The 22,767-nt window shown below is 33.2% G+C and overlaps 4 protein-coding genes across 7 annotated transcripts; 2 read left to right on the top strand and 2 right to left on the bottom strand.

Annotated features, from left to right (window-relative positions):
* The first annotated feature begins 1,462 nt into the window (after nt 1–1,462).
* On the top strand, nt 1,463–16,245 carry Bgm (acyl-CoA synthetase bubblegum family member 1). 4 transcript variants are annotated; one of them, XM_078193387.1, is made up of 13 exons: nt 1,463–1,676; nt 11,625–11,692; nt 11,789–11,843; nt 11,932–12,139; nt 12,298–12,432; nt 12,505–12,700; nt 12,767–12,868; nt 12,947–13,093; nt 13,163–13,638; nt 13,761–13,975; nt 14,068–14,219; nt 14,292–14,417; nt 14,679–16,245. In XM_078193387.1, exons 1-13 carry the CDS (start codon nt 1,478–1,480, stop codon nt 14,871–14,873), a joined length of 2,274 nt encoding a protein of 757 aa, XP_078049513.1. In that variant the 5' UTR covers nt 1,463–1,477; the 3' UTR covers nt 14,874–16,245. The 4 variants fall into 4 exon arrangements, with proteins under 4 accessions (XP_078049513.1, XP_078049515.1, XP_078049516.1 ...); XM_078193389.1 differs by having other exon boundaries at nt 1,615–1,809; XM_078193390.1 differs by lacking the exon at nt 1,463–1,676 and adding an exon at nt 1,914–1,936.
* Endos (endosulfine alpha) lies at nt 14,789–19,152 on the bottom strand. Its single transcript, XM_078193395.1, has 3 exons — nt 18,449–19,152; nt 17,543–17,659; nt 14,789–17,159 (listed from the first exon to the last, which is right to left on the bottom strand). Exons 1-3 carry the CDS (start codon nt 18,488–18,490, stop codon nt 16,989–16,991), a joined length of 330 nt encoding a protein of 109 aa, XP_078049521.1. The 5' UTR covers nt 18,491–19,152; the 3' UTR covers nt 14,789–16,988.
* On the top strand, nt 18,742–20,404 carry LOC144476448 (uncharacterized). The gene is made up of 3 exons (XM_078193394.1): nt 18,742–18,840; nt 19,329–19,572; nt 19,637–20,404. Exons 2-3 carry the CDS (start codon nt 19,555–19,557, stop codon nt 20,402–20,404), a joined length of 786 nt encoding a protein of 261 aa, XP_078049520.1. The 5' UTR covers nt 18,742–18,840; nt 19,329–19,554.
* Nucleotides 20,404–22,105, bottom strand: LOC144476446 (proline-rich protein PRCC). The gene is made up of 3 exons (XM_078193391.1): nt 21,666–22,105; nt 21,528–21,584; nt 20,404–21,365 (listed from the first exon to the last, which is right to left on the bottom strand). The coding sequence occupies exons 1-3, from the start codon at nt 22,011–22,013 to the stop codon at nt 20,487–20,489; spliced, it is 1,284 nt and encodes a 427-aa protein (XP_078049517.1). The 5' UTR covers nt 22,014–22,105; the 3' UTR covers nt 20,404–20,486.
* Nucleotides 22,106–22,767: the final 662 nt, after the last annotated feature.

The following is a 22,767-nucleotide window of genomic DNA, read 5'->3' as shown; positions in this document are numbered from 1 at the left end:
ATCATCCTGAGAATTACGATCGAAGATTTCTTTCTCCAGAAACTTGTCGAACTCACCGTTTGACTTGTTCATGCGTTCCAATAATGATACCAACAGTTTTTTATTCAAATGATCGGTTTGTGTGATTTCCCGCACAACGGGAACGGGCTCGCAATTCGTATTCGGTTGCCGTTCCGTCGTTTGAAGCTTCTCCAATGTATCGTTTTGTTCCCTCATCGGTGTGCCTGGCATTTTAATAAATAGATTGAAATTTTATAATCCAGAATATGAAATCTCTCGGTATTCTCAGCAATTCTATTCGGCCAGCAATTAACAAACTTATGCGCAAGAACAAATACTGTACATATGTGTATCGTTTCACTTGGCTGCGATTTGTGTTCGTGATGCGATGTATATGTATCTGACATCGACTGCGCATGCATCCATAATCCACGGGTATCTTACGCGCCATTATACAACTCTGAAATTGTATAATGTTATTTCGTTAAAGTTCATAAAGTTTACATACTGTCCTATATTGTTTACATATTGTCCTACCAATTATTTTTGTATAAATGAACTTTGTACTTCCTATTCTATGGAAATATAAATATAATTGAATCTTTTTATTAGGCGCAATCAAATTAAAACATTTTGCATTTGAAAAATGCCTTTATTTTCTGCAGTCTCTAATCGCGCTTATTTATGTCAATTTTTGAAGAGGATTTTATGCTACTTTTAATGATTCACAATTTTTATTATCCGCTAGATATAGATGGTTCTGAGATTTATTTTGATCACTGTATTCTCCGTGACACTTATCTCTCGGTGACTCATTTATTCCACAGAATTCTCTATTTAATGATCACTGGCTTCTTTTCTAATTAACAAAACCGATATGATCGCGCTATGTTAAAAATAATTATACGAGCATCCCTGACATTTTTAATTTAATAATATTAATAAAAACCCCATAACCGAGTTCTCGAATTTGCTGGATTAGTGTGTAGAGGCTGTCTTATAGAACGTTTTTTCTAGAGAACGTTAACATTATGTACATATTACAATGATTTCAAATTTCAGATTTTGACCCGACTCCGTATTTGCATAACTATACATTGTAGTCTCATTTCACAAATTTTAGTTCCAGATAAAACGAAGACTGTGGAACTGATAAGTTTATTGACTTTCGCACGCTTAAAAAAATCTGAAGAAAATGTGGTCTCGTAGTTTTTATAAATATTCGTGTTGCATTAACATTTAATCGACTATGTTTTATTTATAATTCGATACTGTCAATAGGCATATCAGAATCGTAGAAATGTGAATAACAAATCATACGATAACGATAATTTAAAGTTTTGCAATACGCATCGATAAATGCATATTTTATTAAATAGTTCTGTTTATCCGATTAATGGATATCTTCTGTTAATCATTCGAAAAAAAGTCAGAGTTAAGCGACCGGCAACTCGTACGACCAGCCGGTCCCCGCCACATGCTCACGGACAAAGGGGCTCCGGGATCGAGACTCACAAACTCACGGAATAGCGGCAGTGTTCCGTCGTTCCGTGTCCGTGTAGATCCGAGTAGATCGCGAGGCGAGCGTGGATTATCACGGCGGAGACGGCGTGTCCCTGTCAGTATCGCAAGAACGTTCGTGTCGCGTGGAAGTTGTCGGCCGGAAGGAGCGGAAGGTACAGAGTCAACGTGAATTGTTCGTTCGTTTGTTTTTCAATTGGTTCGTTCGTTCATCGGTTCGTTGCCTCATCATTTCGTTCATTCCTTCGTGGTCACCGTAACATTGAGATTCAACGAACGTCACATCAGGTACGTGCCCTTCAAAAGTTGCTACGACTCTGAACAATTTCGCGATCTACCTTACGAGATACATCATTTTTTAGAAGACATTAAAGAGAAGAAAAACGTAGAATCGGAAAAAGAAACTCGAGAAAGGGTGAGCCTGCAAATATTTGCACGTCGTCTTGGTCGACCCGTCATTTGCATATTCTCATGTCCCATTTTTTGTTGTTTTTCCTAATTTAACAATAACTTTATTGTCAAGCGATACTGTTAGACGAGCAAACGATGAGGATTTGTAAGTCGTGAATACGGCACTGATTTCAAAACACTGAGCGGATTCCGATGTGGCGTGATCGTCGGTAACGGGTTGTATGCTCGTTCCCCACTTTGCGGAGGATCCGCGCCGATATCGCCTTATCTTGAGAATTATAAATTCTCGAACCAATACATGGCGTTTACCATGCGCGTTGTTTCATAAATTTCACGCAGACGCAATCTTGTATATTGTATACTAGATTGTAAATGATCGTTCTCGTTGTAGAAGCAAAAATGTAACTACGTCAGACGATTAGCGCGAACGGTAACCCGGAATCGGATGTTCGAATCGACAACGGGAACGGACCAATCGTACCGCACAACGTCAATGAAAAAATTCAATGATTTCATCTGCTAGATATTACTATCGTTTACTTTGAATCAAGCATATCGTATGTAGTAGAAAATGAGAGATATTCGCTGTCCGTGGATGGGTTGCTGAACGCAACGTGTTCACGTTCACGGTCAACACGTGCTCGGTCTTCAACTTTTCTTTTTCGGTCGAACGAGAGCTGCTACGTCGACTTTCTTTCGATGCAAACTGTTCGGTCCAGTGAAATTAATCAGCGAACTGGTACCAAGTATAATCGTCAATTTCGTTACAGATAACTAGTGACGATATCAGAATATAGTTTTTTCTGTAATGAACGTCACTTTCCTGCTTTCAGCTTTTATTTACTTATTTATTTGACAGTGGTCGTGTCAACATGCTTGACATTGTAATTGTAATTTTCTTAAGGGGTTAGTATTAACGATCCGCGAAGTGTCCGAGTTTTTACGTGACCAACTGTTTACTATATGTATGACATTAGTACTAAAAATAATGAAATTAAATAAATGAACTTGAGTAAAAGGTTCCTGTAGACAACTAATTCTCAAATATGTATATTTACTGAACTCTGAATTAACCCCTTGCCCTGCCATTTTCTTTAGAAGTTATATGATTAGAATTCCTCCGATCGCACTAATTTCTTAGATGAAAAAGGAAATTTTATATTTATCGTGCGCTTATATCTACTTGAATGTTTAAATATTGGTAACGAGAGAATAAAATTTTATTCCTAGTTAAAGGAACGGGTGAATATTCATACCTAATAGCTTATTACTAGAAATCTCCGTCACTAGTCTGACTCGTTAAAGTACGGCAAGGGGTTAATATTACGCGATGTGATTTATCAGAAATGTAAATTACCGTTATTATATGTTATCGATGCATGTTCATATTTTTCCCTATCTTAATGCAATCTGTTATCGAGTGGATGGTTCATAATCTAATACTCCATCTTCAACGCTACAGCTGTTCATCAGTAACGTTATCACCATTCATATTTTTGTGCTCCGGCTTATGTTTAGATATCTATTTACAATCGTTTTAAAATACCATCATGATTAAAATTGTTAACTAGGTTGAATACGTTTACATTTTACGTTTTCCATTTAACGAAACTTGGTCACATTTTAATTTTATTTACCTCATTTCAATACACGTGTAAATAATATATGCAGTAACATTATCGCAGAAATTGTATATTTAGATATACATGCGAACAAGTTTATGTAGTAAACGGTAGTCAATGACAATTTTTTTTAATCACAAACAAAGATACGAGTACATCGAAAATTCATTATTCTCGTGTACGATAATACCTGTTATGCGTGATTAGATCTACTCTTACGAATGAAAATAATCATGATACGTAAGTTTTAATAAGGGGATATTGATCAATCATGACACAACAACGCATTTCCTAAAACAAACAAACATGATTCGTCGTGTTGTTTTTATTGTTCATGATGTAATACCTGTAGAAGCACTAATTATGCAAAGTAAACTTGAAATAGTATCATTGTCAGGATGCTGGGTAATTGTACATATACACCTATTACGTCTAATGCAATGACTTGAATATTCAATATTTAATTGAATGCTTCGTTAACATGTCCTGCTATGTCATTACCTTCTGTCGCGTGATTCCACTAACGTTCCATTTCATTTGTATCGCGCTATTTCGTAGCTATCACTGTACTAATATGAAGTCTGTGTAAACACTGTGTACTAATTTTAACAATGTCTGTTCAAACATGTTACCACCACCCGGCATTAATTGTGATATTTATAAGAATATGTTTTATCGTTTGGAGCTTTCTAATGACTTCGAACTTCGCTGGCTCAAATGATTTTTCAGACTAAATAAAATGATATTTTGTAAGAAATCTCATATTACTATCAATTATAGTATTATAGAAATTACTGTCCTCATCCCCGTATGTATAGTCACGCTTCGTTGCAATGCAAATCATAGATCATTGTTTGCGATCGATATAAGTGTTACTCGTCCTCGTGGCATAGTAAATAGCAGAAATTTCTATGTTAGGTGTTTAAAAAAAATGCGGAATAAAATATTCAAAATGTTACTTTAAGTAATAAATGCAAGCTTTTAGTAAAACAACAGTCTAATAGCTATAGATTGTAGTGTCAATGCACATGGCATGGTTACAAGTCAATTCTACTGACTCTAAACGGTATAGAAGGCAACATTTTTCACTGATAATATATTGTAAATCACTGACATACACTTACGTTGAACGCGGAAGTGAAAAGAAAATGTTTGTAAAATATGCGCGAGTTGGTGTACTTATCACGGAAAAAAAGTTTTCCGTCCAGACTTCGAACCGAGTTCCAAGCAATTTTCATAAATGAAAAACCATTTAATTGGCTTCCGGCCATTACGATGCCATTGGAAATTATATTAATAACAATGTACAAGTTCTCTTTATTTACATCATCTTATACGTCAATATGTTAGCGCATATACACAATTCGATGCGTTTAATTACACAATTTATAACAATTCTAGTTTCTTGCAATGGATGCAGGAAAACTTCAATAATCAATTTCGATAAAAATATTTCACATTAATATTATTCTCTTGCAAAGACTACTATTTTTGCAACATTTATTATCCATTACGTTTTACTATTCTTTACTGAGCACTGAACTTAACGTTTTTACGTGTAGCTTTACTCCTATTATGTGGCTACTACTGTTTGCTAATATAAATTCAGAATTCATTACGCTATTATTCATACATGGTCATACAAATACCAGGAATATCGTTGGTCAATGAGACTATTATAAATTTGGAAAATAGTTTCAATGTCTTTGTTGGATATTTTACCGATTTATCGGAAGTTCTTTATTTAGTACGTCGGCAACACGTCGATACCAGTAACTGGACTTGGTTCGGTAATTCCATAAAGCAAATTATTCGAGCGCATAGACCCACTTTTCGCGTTCAAACGAATCACCGGCGCGGCGTTTAACGGTACCATCTTCAACAGAACACGGAGGAAGAAAATTACAATAGAAGAAATGTCTGCTACGACAATGTCAGCGAAAACACATTATTCTTAACTCTGCATATATATATCAATCCCGAATCTTTTGCAAAACATTGTTTAAACATAAACACCGTATAATCGCAACCACACCTATCGCTTTTGACCTCGAAACACACGGATTTTGAATGGGTCATATATTTTTAACCAAAACGAGTCGCAAAGTTCTGATAACATTTCTTACTTCTTGTTTATTGGCTTCTGGTATCCGTGTTTATTATCCAAGATTTTACACTTTGCACAATCGAAAAAGCTATATTTAAATTGTAACACGTGGATGTTAACTTAATCGATACGACCTAATTAATTTTAACACTGCGAAAGGCGTTGCAAATATTCTTTAAAGTAACACATACAAAATGGTATCATTAGAATACGTAATTGACAAGGAATTTAATATTGGTTCACAAACGATATTGCTACTACTTCCTGCGTCAAAAATTACTATGCTAATTATTCTTACGTTTCGGTAAGTTAAGATTATTTCAAGGCTAAAAGCATTCAAAAGAGTCAAAAAAAAAAGTAAACAATATTTAATATGTATAATTGCATTCCTAAATTCCGGCATACCAACTATTAACACTTTATCTATTAACTGAAATAGAGTTTTTAGTTTGTTGTTCTTTTACTTGCAATGATTGTTACAAAAGAAGAAATCAAAATTGATGTAATTATTTCGTCGTGTCAATTGATTATCGTATGGTTCAGGGAATATAAAACAGATTTTTCGGAAGAAAAGTATTAGAAAAAGTGAATTTAGCAAAAACGATGGTCGCATCCACTATAAACAGTTATATTGGCAACTCCTTCGTAACAATTAATGGATGTGCACAACGTAAAATACATAATGTGCATATATTACATGTACATATATTCAATTTACGTTACAAAAGAACATTCTTGATATTTTTATGGCCACGCAAAAATACATAACAAATTTACTTACAATTAAATTATTTGATTCAATTAAATTCAAATTTCAATGCGTGTAGTCAATTATCCAAGAAATACTAAAACCTACAATCTTCTACTACGAGCTCTGGATGGCTACTGAAAAACAAGTCACCAATAACATCAACATGTTTGTCAGCCCCGAAATAGTAACCGCCTAGAGTTACTTGCGTTTTTACTAATACGTCAAATATTCCTTCATAAAAACTGACTTTATGTGCTCATTAAAATCTACTATAGAAAAACTAAGGTGTCCAGGAATACCTTAAAAAGTATAATGGCAAGAAATGGATAAAAAAGGATTATAAGTGAACATAAGCTTATTGAATGCGAATTTATTGTAATTATTAGACGCCACGAGGCGGTCTTGACCAATGTTCTTTTGCTCCGTAATTGTTTCGCGATGTCAAATAATATTTATGATGTCACATAATTGACCTTGCCGTACACTGTTTCAAATTGCATAATTTGCATATGCATCCTCCGTCAGCATTTTTTTTTCCAGCTGTGGGTCCAATGACGTGCATACCTGCCGTATGAAACCATGCGACTCGACCGCTATGATTCGTTTCATTCCAGGTTTTTTCAATCTAATGAAATATTAAAATTCGCTTTCGTCATGTAAGCAGATAGTCATCAGCTACATAGCTCGCTATGGCGTTATGCAATACTACAAAGGAAATCGTTATAGTGTTTTGTTTTTTGTTTGTCATCTAAATATCTAACGCAGCACAGTTCGCATGTGCTTGACGGTTTAAAGTTTGGATGGTGATTTATTACCATCCTATCGTGTACCATAAAAATTCTGGTCGCTTTTGTACAGTTTGTACAACTTCTATAGTTTCTGCAACACGGCTCTCGCGCTACTATCTGCAACCGAGGGGCGATTATGCAAGTACTCATGTGTTGCATAGCACGTTTTGCGAAGTCAACAGGCTGCAGTTTCGGCTCATTACAATGAACCTTGGGTCGTGCAAGGTTTCCGTAAACAAACTTCCCCCGATTCTCGTTCAAATTATTGTTGTGATCGGACACCGGGTTTTATTCGCCTAAACAATACGAGAAACTCGAATTTTTTGTTTCATAGTTACTGAAATAACGATGATCATTTTCTGTTTGACGTTATCGAACTCTTTGATTTACTATCTTGTTATACCTACACGCTTTATAATACCATGATTTATAATACAAATTTGTTCACTTGTTTTGTGTCTGAAAAATTCTTAAAATTCTTATTGATATTCGAACCAAGGTTTTCTAAGCAAAAATTGTTTTGATTACGACACCGTTTAACTTCTGACAACAATATGTTTCTCTGTTTAATTGGCGATTGATAAATACGCTTATATTTCTTCGCCATGATCGCGTACCTGTCACATTGTGTTTAAAAACAGTTCTGAAAATTATTCAGTATCTTCAGCAAGAGAAGAAGCAATATTTTGATAAAATATATAAACTAAGTAATAAATAACTTTAGAATCTATAGGCAGTACTCTCATTATACAAGAATGGAGAATATTTTAAGCACGTGTTAAAAAAAATTTAACACTTAAAAATTACCAGAGATGTTTCCCTAAAATCGAAACTTTACTACTCGTCCAGCAGTTTTTAAGAAATTTCTTTACCGACGCTATCGATTAACAGATAGCGCGCCTGCACTGGTTATTTAAACTTTAAAGTCTAGATTCTAGAACAACGTGCGATTATATAATCCGAAATACAAAATAGCGTCGTTCTAATTATTCGGAGAGTCAACTAAATACTTCTGTGCTGTAGAGATCTTAGTGTTCGCTGTTGTCGAAACGAAATATCGAACTCGTGAATAAAAGATGACAATAATTTTAATTCTAATATTATTGTTAATCAACCATCTCTAACTAGCAAGTCGTGCAGTAAACGTCTCCCTTTTAAGCTTCGAATAATGGATAAGAGATCTGCCGGTGAGGTACTGTCTGTGCAGAAAATAGATTCTACGCTGCCGCAAGTGCATCTAGCACCCCAGTTTGTTTCCACGGTTCTCAGGGAGACAAATGCAAGTGCAAACGAATGAAATATCCATTCTACGTTTGAATGTGCCGCCGAAAGGTGGTGTGATGTTCTATTATTGATTTTGGCGAGTCCGTCAGTTTCGTTTCGCTCGTGGAATCCTAACGCGCTACCTCGAAAGCCGCCAAGATGGTTATTCTACTTTTTAAAGGTAATTCCACTAATTTAATTACACCGAACGGCTCATCCCTCAAGCTAAACATTTGCTATCCGAATATCAAAAGTGCTCCGAGGTAGCATCGCTTTCAACGCAGATATTCGCTTCTGGGAAGATGGCACTGTCAAGAACACATTCGTTCGGCCAATCTAACGTTAATAATTTAATAACTACGCATTACACTTTTTTGTTGTTGCACGAATTTCTATCAGAAACGCGCGAAAACGTTTGCAGCAATCAACGAATTAACACTCGTTGCTGATCCGCGACTACTTCATTAATGTTTCAGAATTTTCGGCTAAATAATTTGTCGTAAATTATTCTCGATCTACGATATAAATTTCTCTTCGCCATGAAATGTAGAACATTGTTAAATAAATAACGAATTTATTCAATGGTGAACAAAAGGAATTTCAAATTCCTTCGATTTCCCACAAATTTAGTCGCGGCTTTTTAAATCTCGAATATTGTCCAATCAATTCAGATTATTTTCATGAAGTTCTGTCGATCCTTTATTGGCGAGTTATTAATTAAAATTACAAATTAAAACGTAGTTTATATTTTCGGAAATAGATTGCAAATGCGTGAAAGTGCTCGCTATTTTACTGATTTCAAATACAAGAGAATTTGAAAATATGCTTTTCAATTTAATGAACCGGGTCATTTGTGTCTATCAGTTTAGAAATAAATCATTTTTTCCTGACCTACATATTACCACAGCTACGGTCGGCCCAACGCGACGAAATTATTCAACAAGATTCATTATATGTACAACAGTGGCGTGATAGTCATTGAATAAATAAACAAGTTGGTCTTCCGGGTGTAAGTCGTAAGTATAAGTACATAGATGCTATAGCAAACGTGACTATGTTAGAGACGCGTGCTAGTATTCGCGGGGCGGCAATTTCAAAGGATTCCTAAGTCTCTATATTCCGCTGAAAAAATCTTTACCTATACGACATTAGTTGCAACAAAGTATTCGATTTGTGTGACATAGCACTGAACTTTAGATTTTTAAGCTCTACTTTAAATTGTAAGAATTGTAAAAAGTGATCCTTGGTGGTTAAAATATAAAATTTACACGAAATGAGGAACGATTAATGAAATCATTTGATCAGGTTATCAATTCTCTTGATGGAGTAAAGAACACAAACAAGACATTATTTCACTATTAAATGATTTCTGAACATTATTATTCGAACATGCCAGCACTTTTTCGAAACGTTCGAAAACCATAGTTTTATTATTACATTTTATATTTTGACTGTGCTAGTATCGTTAGCACTCAATTATTGGTGAGAAGTACATACTTCCATTACGTATATGCGCATTGAATCCACTATGTAGTGAATTCAATGCTTTATGTTTCGTTATCAGCGGCCTCGGAAATGCACTCGATATTACTAATCGCATGTTCGGATAAAGGTTCAACGAAATAGCGAGTTGTCGCCGATCTTTCGCCGACTGTTTCAAAGATTCTAGCTGGTCTGTCGCACGCAAATCAATTGTCTAATTGAAATCGATCGGTTTCATTGGATTGCGGGCTCTATGTTGACGTTGACCGGTAACACGCGCAGCAAATATCATCCATGTCAACGATTCGGAACAATAAACGTTTCCAGTGTTGTTGTATCGATATCGTCGGTTGGACGTGCTCGATACGAAGCCTAGCTAACAGCAGGCAGTGATCTATTCGCGCGTGATGATTTCACGACTCGAGATCCACGATCGACGACCCTGGGGCAACCACAGGCAGGGTCGGTCCCAAACAAAGTCCCTCCATTTTTCGAAATTCAGCGTTTGTTCGAATGATTTATCGATACTTTACGTAAGAGACTCGCGAACGCCCGTAAATGGTGATGTATAGCATGTGCACTTTGCCCGTGCATCGCCTGATACACGCGGACCAGTGTTAAGACAAAAAAGGAAGCACAGAAAAGGAGAAACGATACGTAATATATTCAAAACACCGTTGATAATAAACGACTCTCCATTGAGATAGTCGCTTTCTGATTTAGAAAACATTGCAAAATAGCTTACAATATCGTCGTCTACACTTATTTTGGAAACATTCTTCACGAACAGGTTGGGATCTTATCTCGACGACTTGGAATATCTTATTAACTTGAATAATTTCTTAAATTTAAAATATTTCACTAACGTGAGAGATTACTAACAGTCCATTCGCTTCTCCATCGATCATTCGAACAGTATCATTTAAATGTTCTTGGTTGTGTAGTCAGAAAGTGATACTATGACAGAAATGTTGAAAAACTATGAATTACAAATGACATGAATTACAAAGTTCAATTGCCTAGAAAAAAAAACTTGACTCTACCTTTCAATGATCGGTTATCTACACGGATCCATCAGAAGTTTTCCCACAATTACCACTTGATCTTTAATCTTATCCGATTTCCTTGGAATATTTCTTTTTTTATCGCATTTCCGCAGTTCACTAGACCAAATAAATAATAGAGTCTGCAGTTCATTATACATATGCATCGAAAGAGACGGTACGTTATTGTATTGTATGTGGATAGTGGGCAACATGTTGTTGTTTTCCGCGTTTCGGTAAAAGCTTGTCACTTCTATAATCAGAAATCAATTATCTGTGTAGCCAAAATAAGATTTGATTCACTGTTATCGGCATACGAGCAAAATATCATCGATGACCTTTAACATTTTCTAAAGATGAATCGTCAGAATATAACGACGAATCAAACATTTCTTCGATTTAATAGAATCGTGGAAATTTATACATACGTGGATTTGTATTTGAATTTTTCATGAATTCATTCTACAATAAACGAAATACTTTTTTAAAATGTTGCTATTACTTCGTATAAAAGTAATATTAAAGAACGTCACTTTTTTATCTGAGCCTGTAATGAAAATTTTAAAAGATATATTTGGTATTTTCGGTGATTAATAATTTCATTAATATTGATGTGATAATTATTTATTGTTTCAGAAAACATGACAACTGTGCAGCCGATTCAATCGAACGGGGCGGTAAAAGGATTCGCGTTGAACGATAAGGTAAAATAATTTCGATAGAAACTTGGAAAATCAATAAAAGTTGAAAAATAAGAGAATTGTTTTATTAATTCATTTTTCAACGATTAATTCTGTTAGGATAAGATGGAAAAGAGTAGCTATCATGCAAATCACAGCGTTACCGGTCTCGATGGTATGTACTCGCAAAATGTTTTATTTAAGAATAGCATTTCTATCGGAGTGTGTTACATACTATTTTAACTTTGCACTTGTTGCTGCAGGTCCGGATCAGATCTTGTCAGCGGATTCAACGGTCGCAACGCTACCGAATGGACGCGTGAAAATCAAATTAAATGGCGAGGGCATTAAATCGGTACCACCGATGTCGGTCCCTGGATTATTAACAAGGATAGCAAACACACAAGGTCATCAAACTGCATTCGTAACGAGACCCGATGCTGATGGAAAAAGAAAGACGTACACTTACAAGTGCGTATCCTACTTGATTTTTGAAAGTGGTCCAAGCCTTTTGGTTGATTTAACATGCTCTATTGGAATAAATATTTGATTTTTGTTTTTTGAAATTCTCCTATGAAAGCATAAAATGGTAACTGGAATTTATTTATTTGTTGGATTTTTTATTTTAGGGAATACGAGAGCCAAGTGAGAACTGTAGCAAAAGCTTTTCTAAAACTGGGTCTGGAACGTTATCATGGCGTTTGTATTATAGGATTTAATAGTCCAGAGTGGATTATCTCAGATATTGCTGCAATTTATGCAGGGTAAATACAATTTTATCGAAATTTATACTAAAAGGTAATATAAAATAATACTCTCGTTTACTACGTTTTTAGAGGTTTCGCTGTTGGAGTCTACACAACAAACTCTCCAGAAGCGTGTCATTTTTGTGCCGAGAACAGCCGAGCGAATATAATAGTTGTTGAAGATACAAAACAGCTGGAGAAGATACAGAAAATAAAGAAAGACCTACCTTTATTGAAAGCAATTATCATGTACGAGGGAGAATCTGAAGACAAGGATGTCTTAAGTGTTAGTAATTAATTTTATAATATACAATCATTTGCAGAACTTCGTTATAAAATTTATCTATTGTAGTGGAACGATGTGATCAAAATGGGAGAGGCAGAGTCTGATGATAAATTGAACGCAGTTCTAAAAACTATCGGCATCAACGAATGTTGTACTCTCGTTTACACGGTATGAAAGTTCAAATTTATTTGACTAAAAAAAAGTTTAATTAATAATAAAGTTAATCAACTCATATTCTGCTTATAGTCCGGTACAGTTGGAAACCCAAAAGCTGTGATGCTGAATCATGACAACTTAATATATGATGCAAAAAATTTGATTGATGCTTGTAAATTTGAGAGTAGCACAGAAGTCTTAATTAGCTATCTACCATTATCTCACGTTGCAGCACAGGTAAGCATTATGTTTAAAATAGAAACAAATTTCAATTCAGTATAAACATGCAAATCATGATAATTTCAGGTTATTGATATTTTTTGCTGCATGACAATCGCAGGCACGTTGTACTTTGCCGACAAGAATGCACTGAAGGGTACCCTAGTCGAGACCTTAGTCGTAGCGCGACCTACTGTTTTCGTTGGCGTGCCCAGAGTATGGGAAAAAATTTATGAAAGAATGCAAGCAGTCGCACGGAACAATGGCATAATAAAAACTTGGATTGCTTCTTGGGCAAAAGCACAAGGCCTTTATTACAATCTGAATAAACTGAAAGGCAACGATTTTAAGCACTGGGGCTACTTGATCGCTAAATGGTTAATTTTTAGCAAAGTGAAAGCGGCACTTGGACTAGATAGATGTGGCGTATGTGTCACTGCAGCTGCACCTTTAAGTACTGAAATTAAACAGTATTTCCTAAGTTTGGATATTGTTATATTGGAAGCATATGGAATGTCAGAATGCGGTGGCGCACATACTTTAAGTACAAATGATCGTTGCAGGTAAAATTTACCACTTTACTTCTTGAAAAGTTTTTAAGAAATTGATCACTTTCACCACTCTAGCATAATACTGACATAAAAGCATGGTGCTTCATAATATCTTTATACATATATATATGTAGACTTGGTGCTGTTGGCCCAACACTGGATGGGTTTGCCACAAAATTGGATAATCAAGATAGTACTGGTGAAGGGGAAATTTGTATGAGTGGCAGACACGTGTTTATGGGATACTTAAATGAACCAGAGAAAACTGCGGAAGTATTTGATGAAGATGGATGGTTGCATACTGGTGATTTAGGAAAGGAAGACTCAGACGGATTTTTATATGTGACAGGTGAGTTTCTTTGAAATACAATGTAGATATTGTATGTTATTTTAAATCAATTGATAGTGTTCCAAAAATATAATCATTTCATTCAATTTTAGGAAGAATCAAGGAATTGATTATCACTGCTGGTGGTGAGAATATACCTCCTGTTCACATAGAACAATTAGTATTAGCTGAATTACCTGCACTGAGCAATGTCTTATTAATTGGCGACAAACGAAAATACCTTACTACGTTGGTTACTCTAAAGGTAACACCTTTGTGATTATATTATTGTTAATTATATGAGCATTATTTCTAACAATTTATTAAACATTTTCAGACTGAAATGAACAATGAAACTGGTGCACCAAAAGATGAATTTACCCCAGATACACTGAAATGGTTGCAGTCTATTGGAAGCAAGGCAACAACAGTTACTGAAGTAATACAAACTCGTGACCCTCTTGTAAGTTGATCGTTACAATTCATTAATTACATTGTTTAAAGCTAACTTTCTGTTTGGAGGAAATGTCTTGCAAGAAATATTCGTGTGGTTTTTACAAATAAACAGACAAAATTCGTAATGTTGAAAATGAAAGGAAAATTGACTTTTGAGTTATTGTTTAACATATTGAGATTTAATAGAATCGTCTATTGGTTAACATAACAAAAAATTGTATCCGACAATAACATTACAGTTTATATTTTATCAAAATATTTTTTTCAGGTATATGCTGAAATTGAGAAGGCAATTAAAAGAGCAAACACAAAAGTTATAAGTAATGCACAAAGGGTTCAGAAATTCCAAATTTTGCCACACGATTTTTCAGTACCAACTGGCGAATTGGGGCCAACCCTTAAAGTTAAGAGGAACGTTATTCACAAAATGTACGAAGGCCTGATAGAAGATATGTACAAGTAAATATGTTACATAAAAAAACGTGCTAAATGTCCGTCAAAAAAAGTTCCAATATTATCACGAAAATACATATTGAAGCAACTGCCAATCAGCCTATATAAAACGCTTTAATACTTAAAGTAATTGTGATATTATACAAATTAAAAAAACGAAGAAGAAAACGTACTTTTACGGCAATTTACTTTTCACATTTCTCAATAATTAATATTTGAAGCACCAAATTGAATTACGTTTTTGCATCAAATAGCACAGTCCTAATTAGTCTATATTTCGATGTAAAGAAATTAATATGGGGTATATATAATTGTATATTTTATAAGAAACTTTATTGTTATATTCAACTGAGAAGTATGTGTAAATTATTTTTTAATAATTGGCCGTATATATGATATGTATCATATTGGATATATTTGAAAATATATCCTCTACACATATATGATGAAAAGAATTTGATATATCTTTTAATATAATAAAAAAATACAATTTGTTAGTAGAAAGTACTTTGTTACTAATATATCAGTTTTACTGACAATAAAAGCCTCTTCAATTATCTTTCGTTAAAATTTTAATAGAAAATTAAGAAAATGTATGTGAAATTTAGAAAATTTCGCAACATGATAATAGATAAGTGCCTCTGTGTGTATAAGTACAAATAATATATAAATATTAGTATTCAATAGGATTAATGTATATTAAGTACTATTATACTATTTACACTTACACTTTTATAAAAAAAATAGTATATTTAATGCATCAATGGGAAATATTACTTAAATCATACGTATGTTAAATAATTTATGTTGAAGAAAATAGATAAATAGAATTATTAATCTTTTGCTTGACTAAAGATATTTTATTAATATGTGAGTAAACTAGTTTAAACAATACATAATATTTTTCATGAACTAAGGCAGTGAAACTTTGTTCTGCAAGTTATGAATTAAGGATAATGTGCACATACTTTTTTCTGATGTTACTATATTTAAGTATTAATGTGACAACAAACACACTACTTAAATAATATGTATAATACAATCTAAAGTCATTGGTGATGTTATAATAAAAATTATACATGCAAGTTTGTTCTGTTTCAAATCTTTTTATTCATAAGTGCACTTCTGTTATTTTCGAATATATTAAGTTCTCAAATACAAGTGAACAGATTATTAAATACTCAAGATTGTTATTCATACAAAAAAATAAATTTATTATATTTTCTACATACTTCAACACCGAGTAATATGTATATAATAAAAATAAGTAGTGGAAGTCTATAATATGTAGAAGCTTACTTTATAAGTATTTTTTCCTTGTTTCTTTTATTTCATTATTGTAATAACGGATGGGTAACTGAATAAATATTATTAAGTTTAAATAGCAATATATTACTAATATAGTTTACAATAACCAAAACAACTGCTATATTTAAGATTGTTTTATGCTACATACACATTCTTATGACAACCTGACATCTTATAAGAAAATAGTCTTACTAAGCACATCACAGCAACTTTGGAAATGCAGATCTGTAAAATATCTTATCCTGAATCTCTATTGCATATACAAGTGGTTACATTTACATCATAATCCCATCTTACCAATTGTAGTTTGCCTTGTACTCCTAAATACTTAGCGTCATTGCTTATTTATACAAAAAACTTTTGAAACCCTACTTTCGTGCATTCCTGAATCTAAAATCCAAATTTATTGCTGCCTAGGAAAGTAATTGAAATAATTAAACGACGGGTGAGTGTTATTCATATGCAGACACTCCCATATTTAATGAAAATTTAGAACATAAGTGTTTAGTACATAATGCAAAGTTATAAGTTATAAATTACTTCCATTCTTTTTTCCAAGTACCTTAAAAAGAACTTTCAAAAAGTGCTCTTATGGCACATGTAATATTAAAAATTTTATACATATGACTGCGAACAGAAAATTGTTACACTCAATTCTGATCATTGGACAAGCATCTAAGTAACATTACAAAAACTAATCTTTTTAACATAATACCATCTATCAAATATAAAGACATTGGATTGTTTCAAATTCAGATTGCATACAATCGCATTGTATCACTGGAGTTGCAATACTTTAAGAAATCTTACAAAATACTTATGAAGTACTCGAAGTATTAAATTTTTGTTGGATTATAGATGTTTTTCGTTGTGGTACAGTTTCCGGTGTAGGTATAGCATCACCTGTTGGCAAAACACCAGCTGGCTTTGGTTTAGCTGTATATTTTTGTTTTGCCATTTGATAATCCCCAGAATCAAAATATTTTTGCTGAAAGTGTTTTACAGATTTTATACAAACTGTCAATTAACCTAGTATTTTATTAACAATTTTTTATTAGACTTAACAGTGTATCATACTGAATATTGTCAACTGTTGTCAATGACACAAAAATGCACAAGACATGGGCAATAGATATATCGTCAATATTATCTTATGTTAGCTACAAATTTTATGAATTGCTAGTTTTTTTTACCAAAAGAATGATTTTACACAGTAACAATTACCATATATTTTCATTTCTCAAATCAAACGCAAGTACTACTACTCTATTAATAAATTCCTTAAGTAATAATATTATTGTTCAACATCTCAATTTGTAAATAAACCTGAAAAAAAAACTACAGTGAAATATATAAGGTTTGTATGTTTACCCCTTTAGCTAGCCTCTTCTGTAGGAACGCTGAATGTCCACTGATGGGACGACCAGTATTTGGGAACTTTGCCATTAATTTTGCTTCCTCTAACTTCTCAATGTCATTTGAAGATAACTGCAATAAAAGAATTATTTTTTTATTTAAAATATGTAAGTATGTGTTAACATGGAATATTAATTCTTTATCAATAAAAATTTATTCTTCAAATGAACTCATTCTATTTAGATATTACTAATTAGTATATAAGATTTAAATTACCAAAATTCAATCATATTTAATCCTCTGTAATGCAGTGTAACTTTGAAATTACATACATATCTATACTTTTTTAATATTATTTGATATTTCTAACAGGATAAGTAGAGATAAATTCTTGCAATTATTACAACTATTTATTTTTAATAGTACAGATTCATCATATAGTAACTATTCTTTTACTCATACATACATTTACATAATAAATTTATGTAGTGATTATTTAGTTTTGCAACTTCCATGCCACATAGTAGCTGTAACAATAACTTATTTAATACATTTTACAGCAATCACATTTTTCTTCCTCATTTGTTTTATAATATTAAGGGATTGTAATGATGGAACTAAAACTTTGAACAAGAAATATTAATGATTATAAATTATACAACATTTTAACTTCAACGATTGTAATTTCAAAGTTACAACTTGTTTCTCTTGAAATAAAATATATAAAAATTGTAAATCAATTGTTAATTTATACCATACACTTAATGTTTATTAATATCGCGTCACATAATTCTATTCTGGACGCAAAAAGATAAGGTGATCTATAAAGGGTTAATAGTTACATGTTTATTTGTATGGCGAAACCGACATGTATTTAAAACGCACGAAGAAAAGAAAAATATGTTGTTGTGCAGTTTTTACCTCAACTGTTCGAGCCAATTCACTTCCTTGATCGTTGCTCATTTTTGCTGTTACTAACCAGTTTTTCGGTCACCTTTTAAACACACGTTTCTACAGAAACGCGTGAAATACGCAGTGCAGTCACAACGATTTCCTTTGTTCTAGCCTAATTTAAATTCGGATAACTCCGTAAGATCACGATTTTCTAAAGTTTTTCGTCATCGGAAACAAATGCAAATAACTGTCAATGTAAGCGTACACGAAAGACAGCAACAACGATTCGTGCAGGGTCACGCGTTTTCAGATGGCCGTTACCGGAATTCGATCTAGGTGCGAATCTTCATGACGTGTGAAGGCGATAAAAATCACAGTTTAAATAACGATTCGTGAACACATAACACTTATTAACTTATGTAAGTATACTCTCATCAACTCTGTCATTAGTAAACTGCACATGTGCATTTCTGGTCGATAAATATAGTTAAAACAAAAATTCCATCTCGTATGATCGTTCATTCTCAACGTGGAAATCGATCTTAAAATTTTTAGCTGTCATCATTGAATTTCATTAAATTGCTTTCAAGTGGATGTTACTTTATATTTGTAAAAGCAGTTGTTACCTATAATATACGACAAATTTAATTAACTGCTCTGGATTTATACAGAAATTGAAAAACTACATACATTTTATAATATATTTCGTAAAGAACTTAGAAAGCATGTACATATGTACGTCGCATGACAAACTACCGAAAATTTGTGTATTTAGGAACTCTTCAAAAAGAGCGCTATTCGTACGACATAGAGTACATAATAGAAAAACTTCGTTGAAATTCTTGGATTCATAAAATATTCAAAATCTTAGATACACAATGTGTAATTTAACTGTATAACTTTATAGGCATATCAAGCTAAAATATCCCTGCTGAAAACCCAGCAAAATATCTATATATTCTTTACGTTTGAATCTTACAATCACTATTGATATCGTAAAGTTCTGAACCTATGTTCACGTTGGATGTGTTTTGACAGTTTTAACTTCACAAACATGCGCATTGTAAAGTGTAAATAAGTTTTCAAATCCGATTTTTTAACACTATAACTGATTGTAACATAACGGATTCGACATGGATCATATTAGCGAAGTGAGTTTTAATTTACATAAGAAAATTATCTTATATGATATTTATAACGAAACTTAAACAACAGGTTCCATCATCCTCACAAAATGATTCTATCTCCAGTACAGCTTCGAATCTAAAATATCGGGAAAACAGTATTTCATCAGAGGAACAGTCGTTACTTGAGCTCGTGCAGAAAGGAATTACCGAGGAAACCAATGAAAATATTGCATTTCAGAAAGAAATCTTACCATTATTATCTAAGTTAAAATTAGCACCAGAATTTTTGTCTAATGACATTAAGGACGGGCTGCAGAAAGTAGCTTCAATCTTAAAATTCGAGAAATTATCTGACTTTAATAAGACTGAATTGAAAATAGTTTTCGAAAGAAAGAAAGTGGAAGAAGCACATAGAGAGCGAGAGGAAAAACAGTTAGCATTATTGTATGATAATCTTTATAGAAAATATAATAAATTTTCAAAGAAACTTATGACTTTGCAAGAAGCCGTGAATGACATAGAAGAACTTGTGCAAGAAGGTCTAAAGGATGAAGAAGATAGGCATTGCAATCAAGTTTTTCTGAGTTCAAGATTGAAAGATTATAAAGAAACTGCAAAGATATTGGAAGCTGATATATCAGAAATGCAAGTCGAAGATCTTTATCCTGAGAAAATTTTAAATAAATACAAGAAGTATTTAGAAATGTCTGGTGAACTAGCAGAAATCGATCAATGTCTTAGTCAGTATAACGATTTACCGCCTAACCTATTACAAGCGAAAGCGTTGCTCGAAGTTAAACGAAAGGAATACGAAACGATAGAGAAAGAGTTTTATGAAAGGACTACCAACTTTTAACACATTTCTCAAACAAATAATCTAATTTTTGTACAATAATAAACGACATTATATTTATATTTTTTATACAAATATGTACGATTTAAAACCCATATTTCGATTGTGTTTGTTTTCTGGTCATCCTGTTTTGTGCCCATTGATTCTTTAACTCCATTTCCATTGCTTTAGCTTGGTGTGCTAAATATGTAATTTGATGCTTCTTTTTAGATTGCGAATTTACTCCACCCATCATGGAAACAGGTCTTTGTACAGGCTCTTCTGTTAATGCTTTGACCAACCATTCTCTTTCATCTGGTTTAATATCTTCGCCATTTATTTCAATAATACTTGCTTCATCAATTTCTTTTGCTTTTCTCTTTATACTTCGTTTTCCACAAAGGTATTCTATAGCTTTCTCATCAAAAGCCACATTGCCTTCGGTATCAACATTATATTCTTGCTCTGGTATAGGTAATTTTGGACCCACCTCAGCTTTATTTTTGAGTAGTATCTCTTCTTTTGGTAAATTCATGATATTACTCACTAATGTCTTCTGGGAGGCAATACTAGCTTCTGCTGGTTTGGTAAAACTATTAGGTAAGTGCTCACTACTTGAATCGTTTTTAAGCACTGGATCTTTTTCATCTGATTCTTTTTTTAAGCTCAATTCATCCATCAAAGCATCAGATATAATAGGAGTATCGGTGACTGACAAAGCAAAAAAGTCAGTGCTGGATTCAGTACCACTAACAGTATTCCCATCTTCATCTTCAGAGTTTGAATCATAATCTATACCTATAGAACTTTTCGTTGCAGCGATTTTCATTATTTTACTTGTATCTGAACCTTTCGTATCTTTAGTTATCGAAGGTTTGATCTGATGTATTTTTGTTTTATTAACAATACTAGGAATTAACTTATTAGTAGCCTTGACTTCAGCTCCCTTTGGTAGTGGCAGAAGTGCAAAGAGTTTGGTACCTTTCTGGAATCACGGAATCAGAATTACATATTTAATTTTAATTTTGAAAATTAAAGGTCATTTCAAAGTCATATCGGTAACGTGTATTTTAGTCTTAGCTATAATATGCAAGATCAAAAAATATATGTTCACTTTCCAAATGACTCGATATTTATATGTACTTACAGTGGAAGGCCTAATTCTATTGGCCCTTGCTTCAGTTTCTTCTTCCACATCTTTGAACTGTAATATATAGAACTCAGTAATTTTGTGACAATTAAAACATAAAATTAAAGTATTTGATCGTATCATTAATATACATACTTCAGATAAGGAGGGAACAGTTATTTTAACTGGGGCACGACACTTTTTAATCGGTTTTTCAGCTTTAAATTCTACCTCCTTTTTCGGAGGAATGTAATCATCTTCTATAATATTTTCTGGTTCGATAAATATATTTTTCGGTTTGGGTAATTTATCAAAATGTATTTTGTCGTCATTTTCACTAATCTCTTCTGCGATTTCACCATGTTTAGGGGCAGGTAAACACAGCTTGTCATTTGTTTGTTTAATTACAATTTCTTCTACAGTTTCATTAGCTTCCGTTGTGTCACATTTGCTCCCTTCTTCGTCTGAGCTTTCACCGCTGCTTCCGTATGCAACGAGACTCATTTTTCAAAATAAAATTCCTTTTCATTTATATAAATTAACCATCATTTTTTACGTTACAAGTAACATAACCTAATAGTATAGTCACGGTATGAGAGAGGTGTAGTTTTGACACAATGAAATATAGTAATCTTTAAATTCAAGAACATCTGGGGGCAACGATGCACTTGAATGGAGAGACTGCAGCAATTTGCTATGCTCTGATTGACTGATGGTTCACAGCTGAACTAGTGCCTTAACCGAAATATGCGGCGCGATATTCGATTTGTACTTTTCACCTCGTAGGATTCTCAACCACATATGTCAGTGAATTTGAGAACAATGTTCAATGATATTAAGATATATTTTGAATGTATGTGTTTGCAGGCAATATTTGGACAAATTGAACAGGATAAGTTCCAGATAATTATTGCATTGCCCTGAATGTTAGCGCAAGAGAATGAAAGATTTAGAAGAGATTTAGGGCAGATTTAGAGTAGTCTTAAGGCAGTCTGTCTTAAATCTATTCTAAATCTACCCTGAATCTACTCTAAATTTGCCCTAAAAGTTCCGTAAATCTGTTCTAAATCTGTCTTAAATTTGCTCTAAATTTGTCCTAAATAGCCTTAAATCTGCTCTAAATACGCCATAAATTTACTCTAAATCGAGTGACTGGGGTGGGTGTTGCAAAATTTCATAGGGATGTAAAGGGACAGCAATGTATTTTTAAAAACCGGCAAGGCTGTAAATTAACCACCTCAGATACACACTTTTCTGT

The sequence above is a fragment of the Augochlora pura genome, chromosome 10 (genome assembly GCF_028453695.1).
Source record: "Augochlora pura isolate Apur16 chromosome 10, APUR_v2.2.1, whole genome shotgun sequence".
Lineage (NCBI taxonomy): Eukaryota > Metazoa > Arthropoda > Insecta > Hymenoptera > Halictidae > Augochlora > Augochlora pura.
Note: the sequence above shows the minus strand (reverse complement) of the source record. Positions and strands in the feature narration are given on the sequence as shown.

Excerpts from the sequence above, each read along its gene's own strand:
- Bgm (XM_078193387.1), top strand. The coding sequence starts at position 1,478 with ATGCTCACGGACAAAGGGGCTCCGGGATCGAGACTCACAAACTCACGG. Across the intron at positions 11,844-11,931 it reads CAGCGTTACCGGTCTCGATG|GTCCGGATCAGATCTTGTCA; the intron begins GTATGTACTCGC and ends TTGTTGCTGCAG. Across the intron at positions 12,433-12,504 it reads ATTGCTGCAATTTATGCAGG|AGGTTTCGCTGTTGGAGTCT; the intron begins GTAAATACAATT and ends CTACGTTTTTAG.
- Endos (XM_078193395.1), bottom strand. The coding sequence starts at position 18,490 with ATGAGCAACGATCAAGGAAGTGAATTGGCTCGAACAGTTGAG. Across the intron at positions 17,660-18,448 it reads AATTGGCTCGAACAGTTGAG|TTATCTTCAAATGACATTGA; the intron begins GTAAAAACTGCA and ends CTTTTATTGCAG. Across the intron at positions 17,160-17,542 it reads AGAAGAGGCTAGCTAAAGGG|CAAAAATATTTTGATTCTGG; the intron begins GTAAACATACAA and ends AAACACTTTCAG.
- LOC144476446 (XM_078193391.1), bottom strand. The coding sequence starts at position 22,013 with ATGAGTCTCGTTGCATACGGAAGCAGCGGTGAAAGCTCAGACGAAGAA. Across the intron at positions 21,585-21,665 it reads CTGTTCCCTCCTTATCTGAA|TTCAAAGATGTGGAAGAAGA; the intron begins GTATGTATATTA and ends TATATATTACAG. Across the intron at positions 21,366-21,527 it reads ATAGAATTAGGCCTTCCACT|AAAGGTACCAAACTCTTTGC; the intron begins GTAAGTACATAT and ends CCGTGATTCCAG.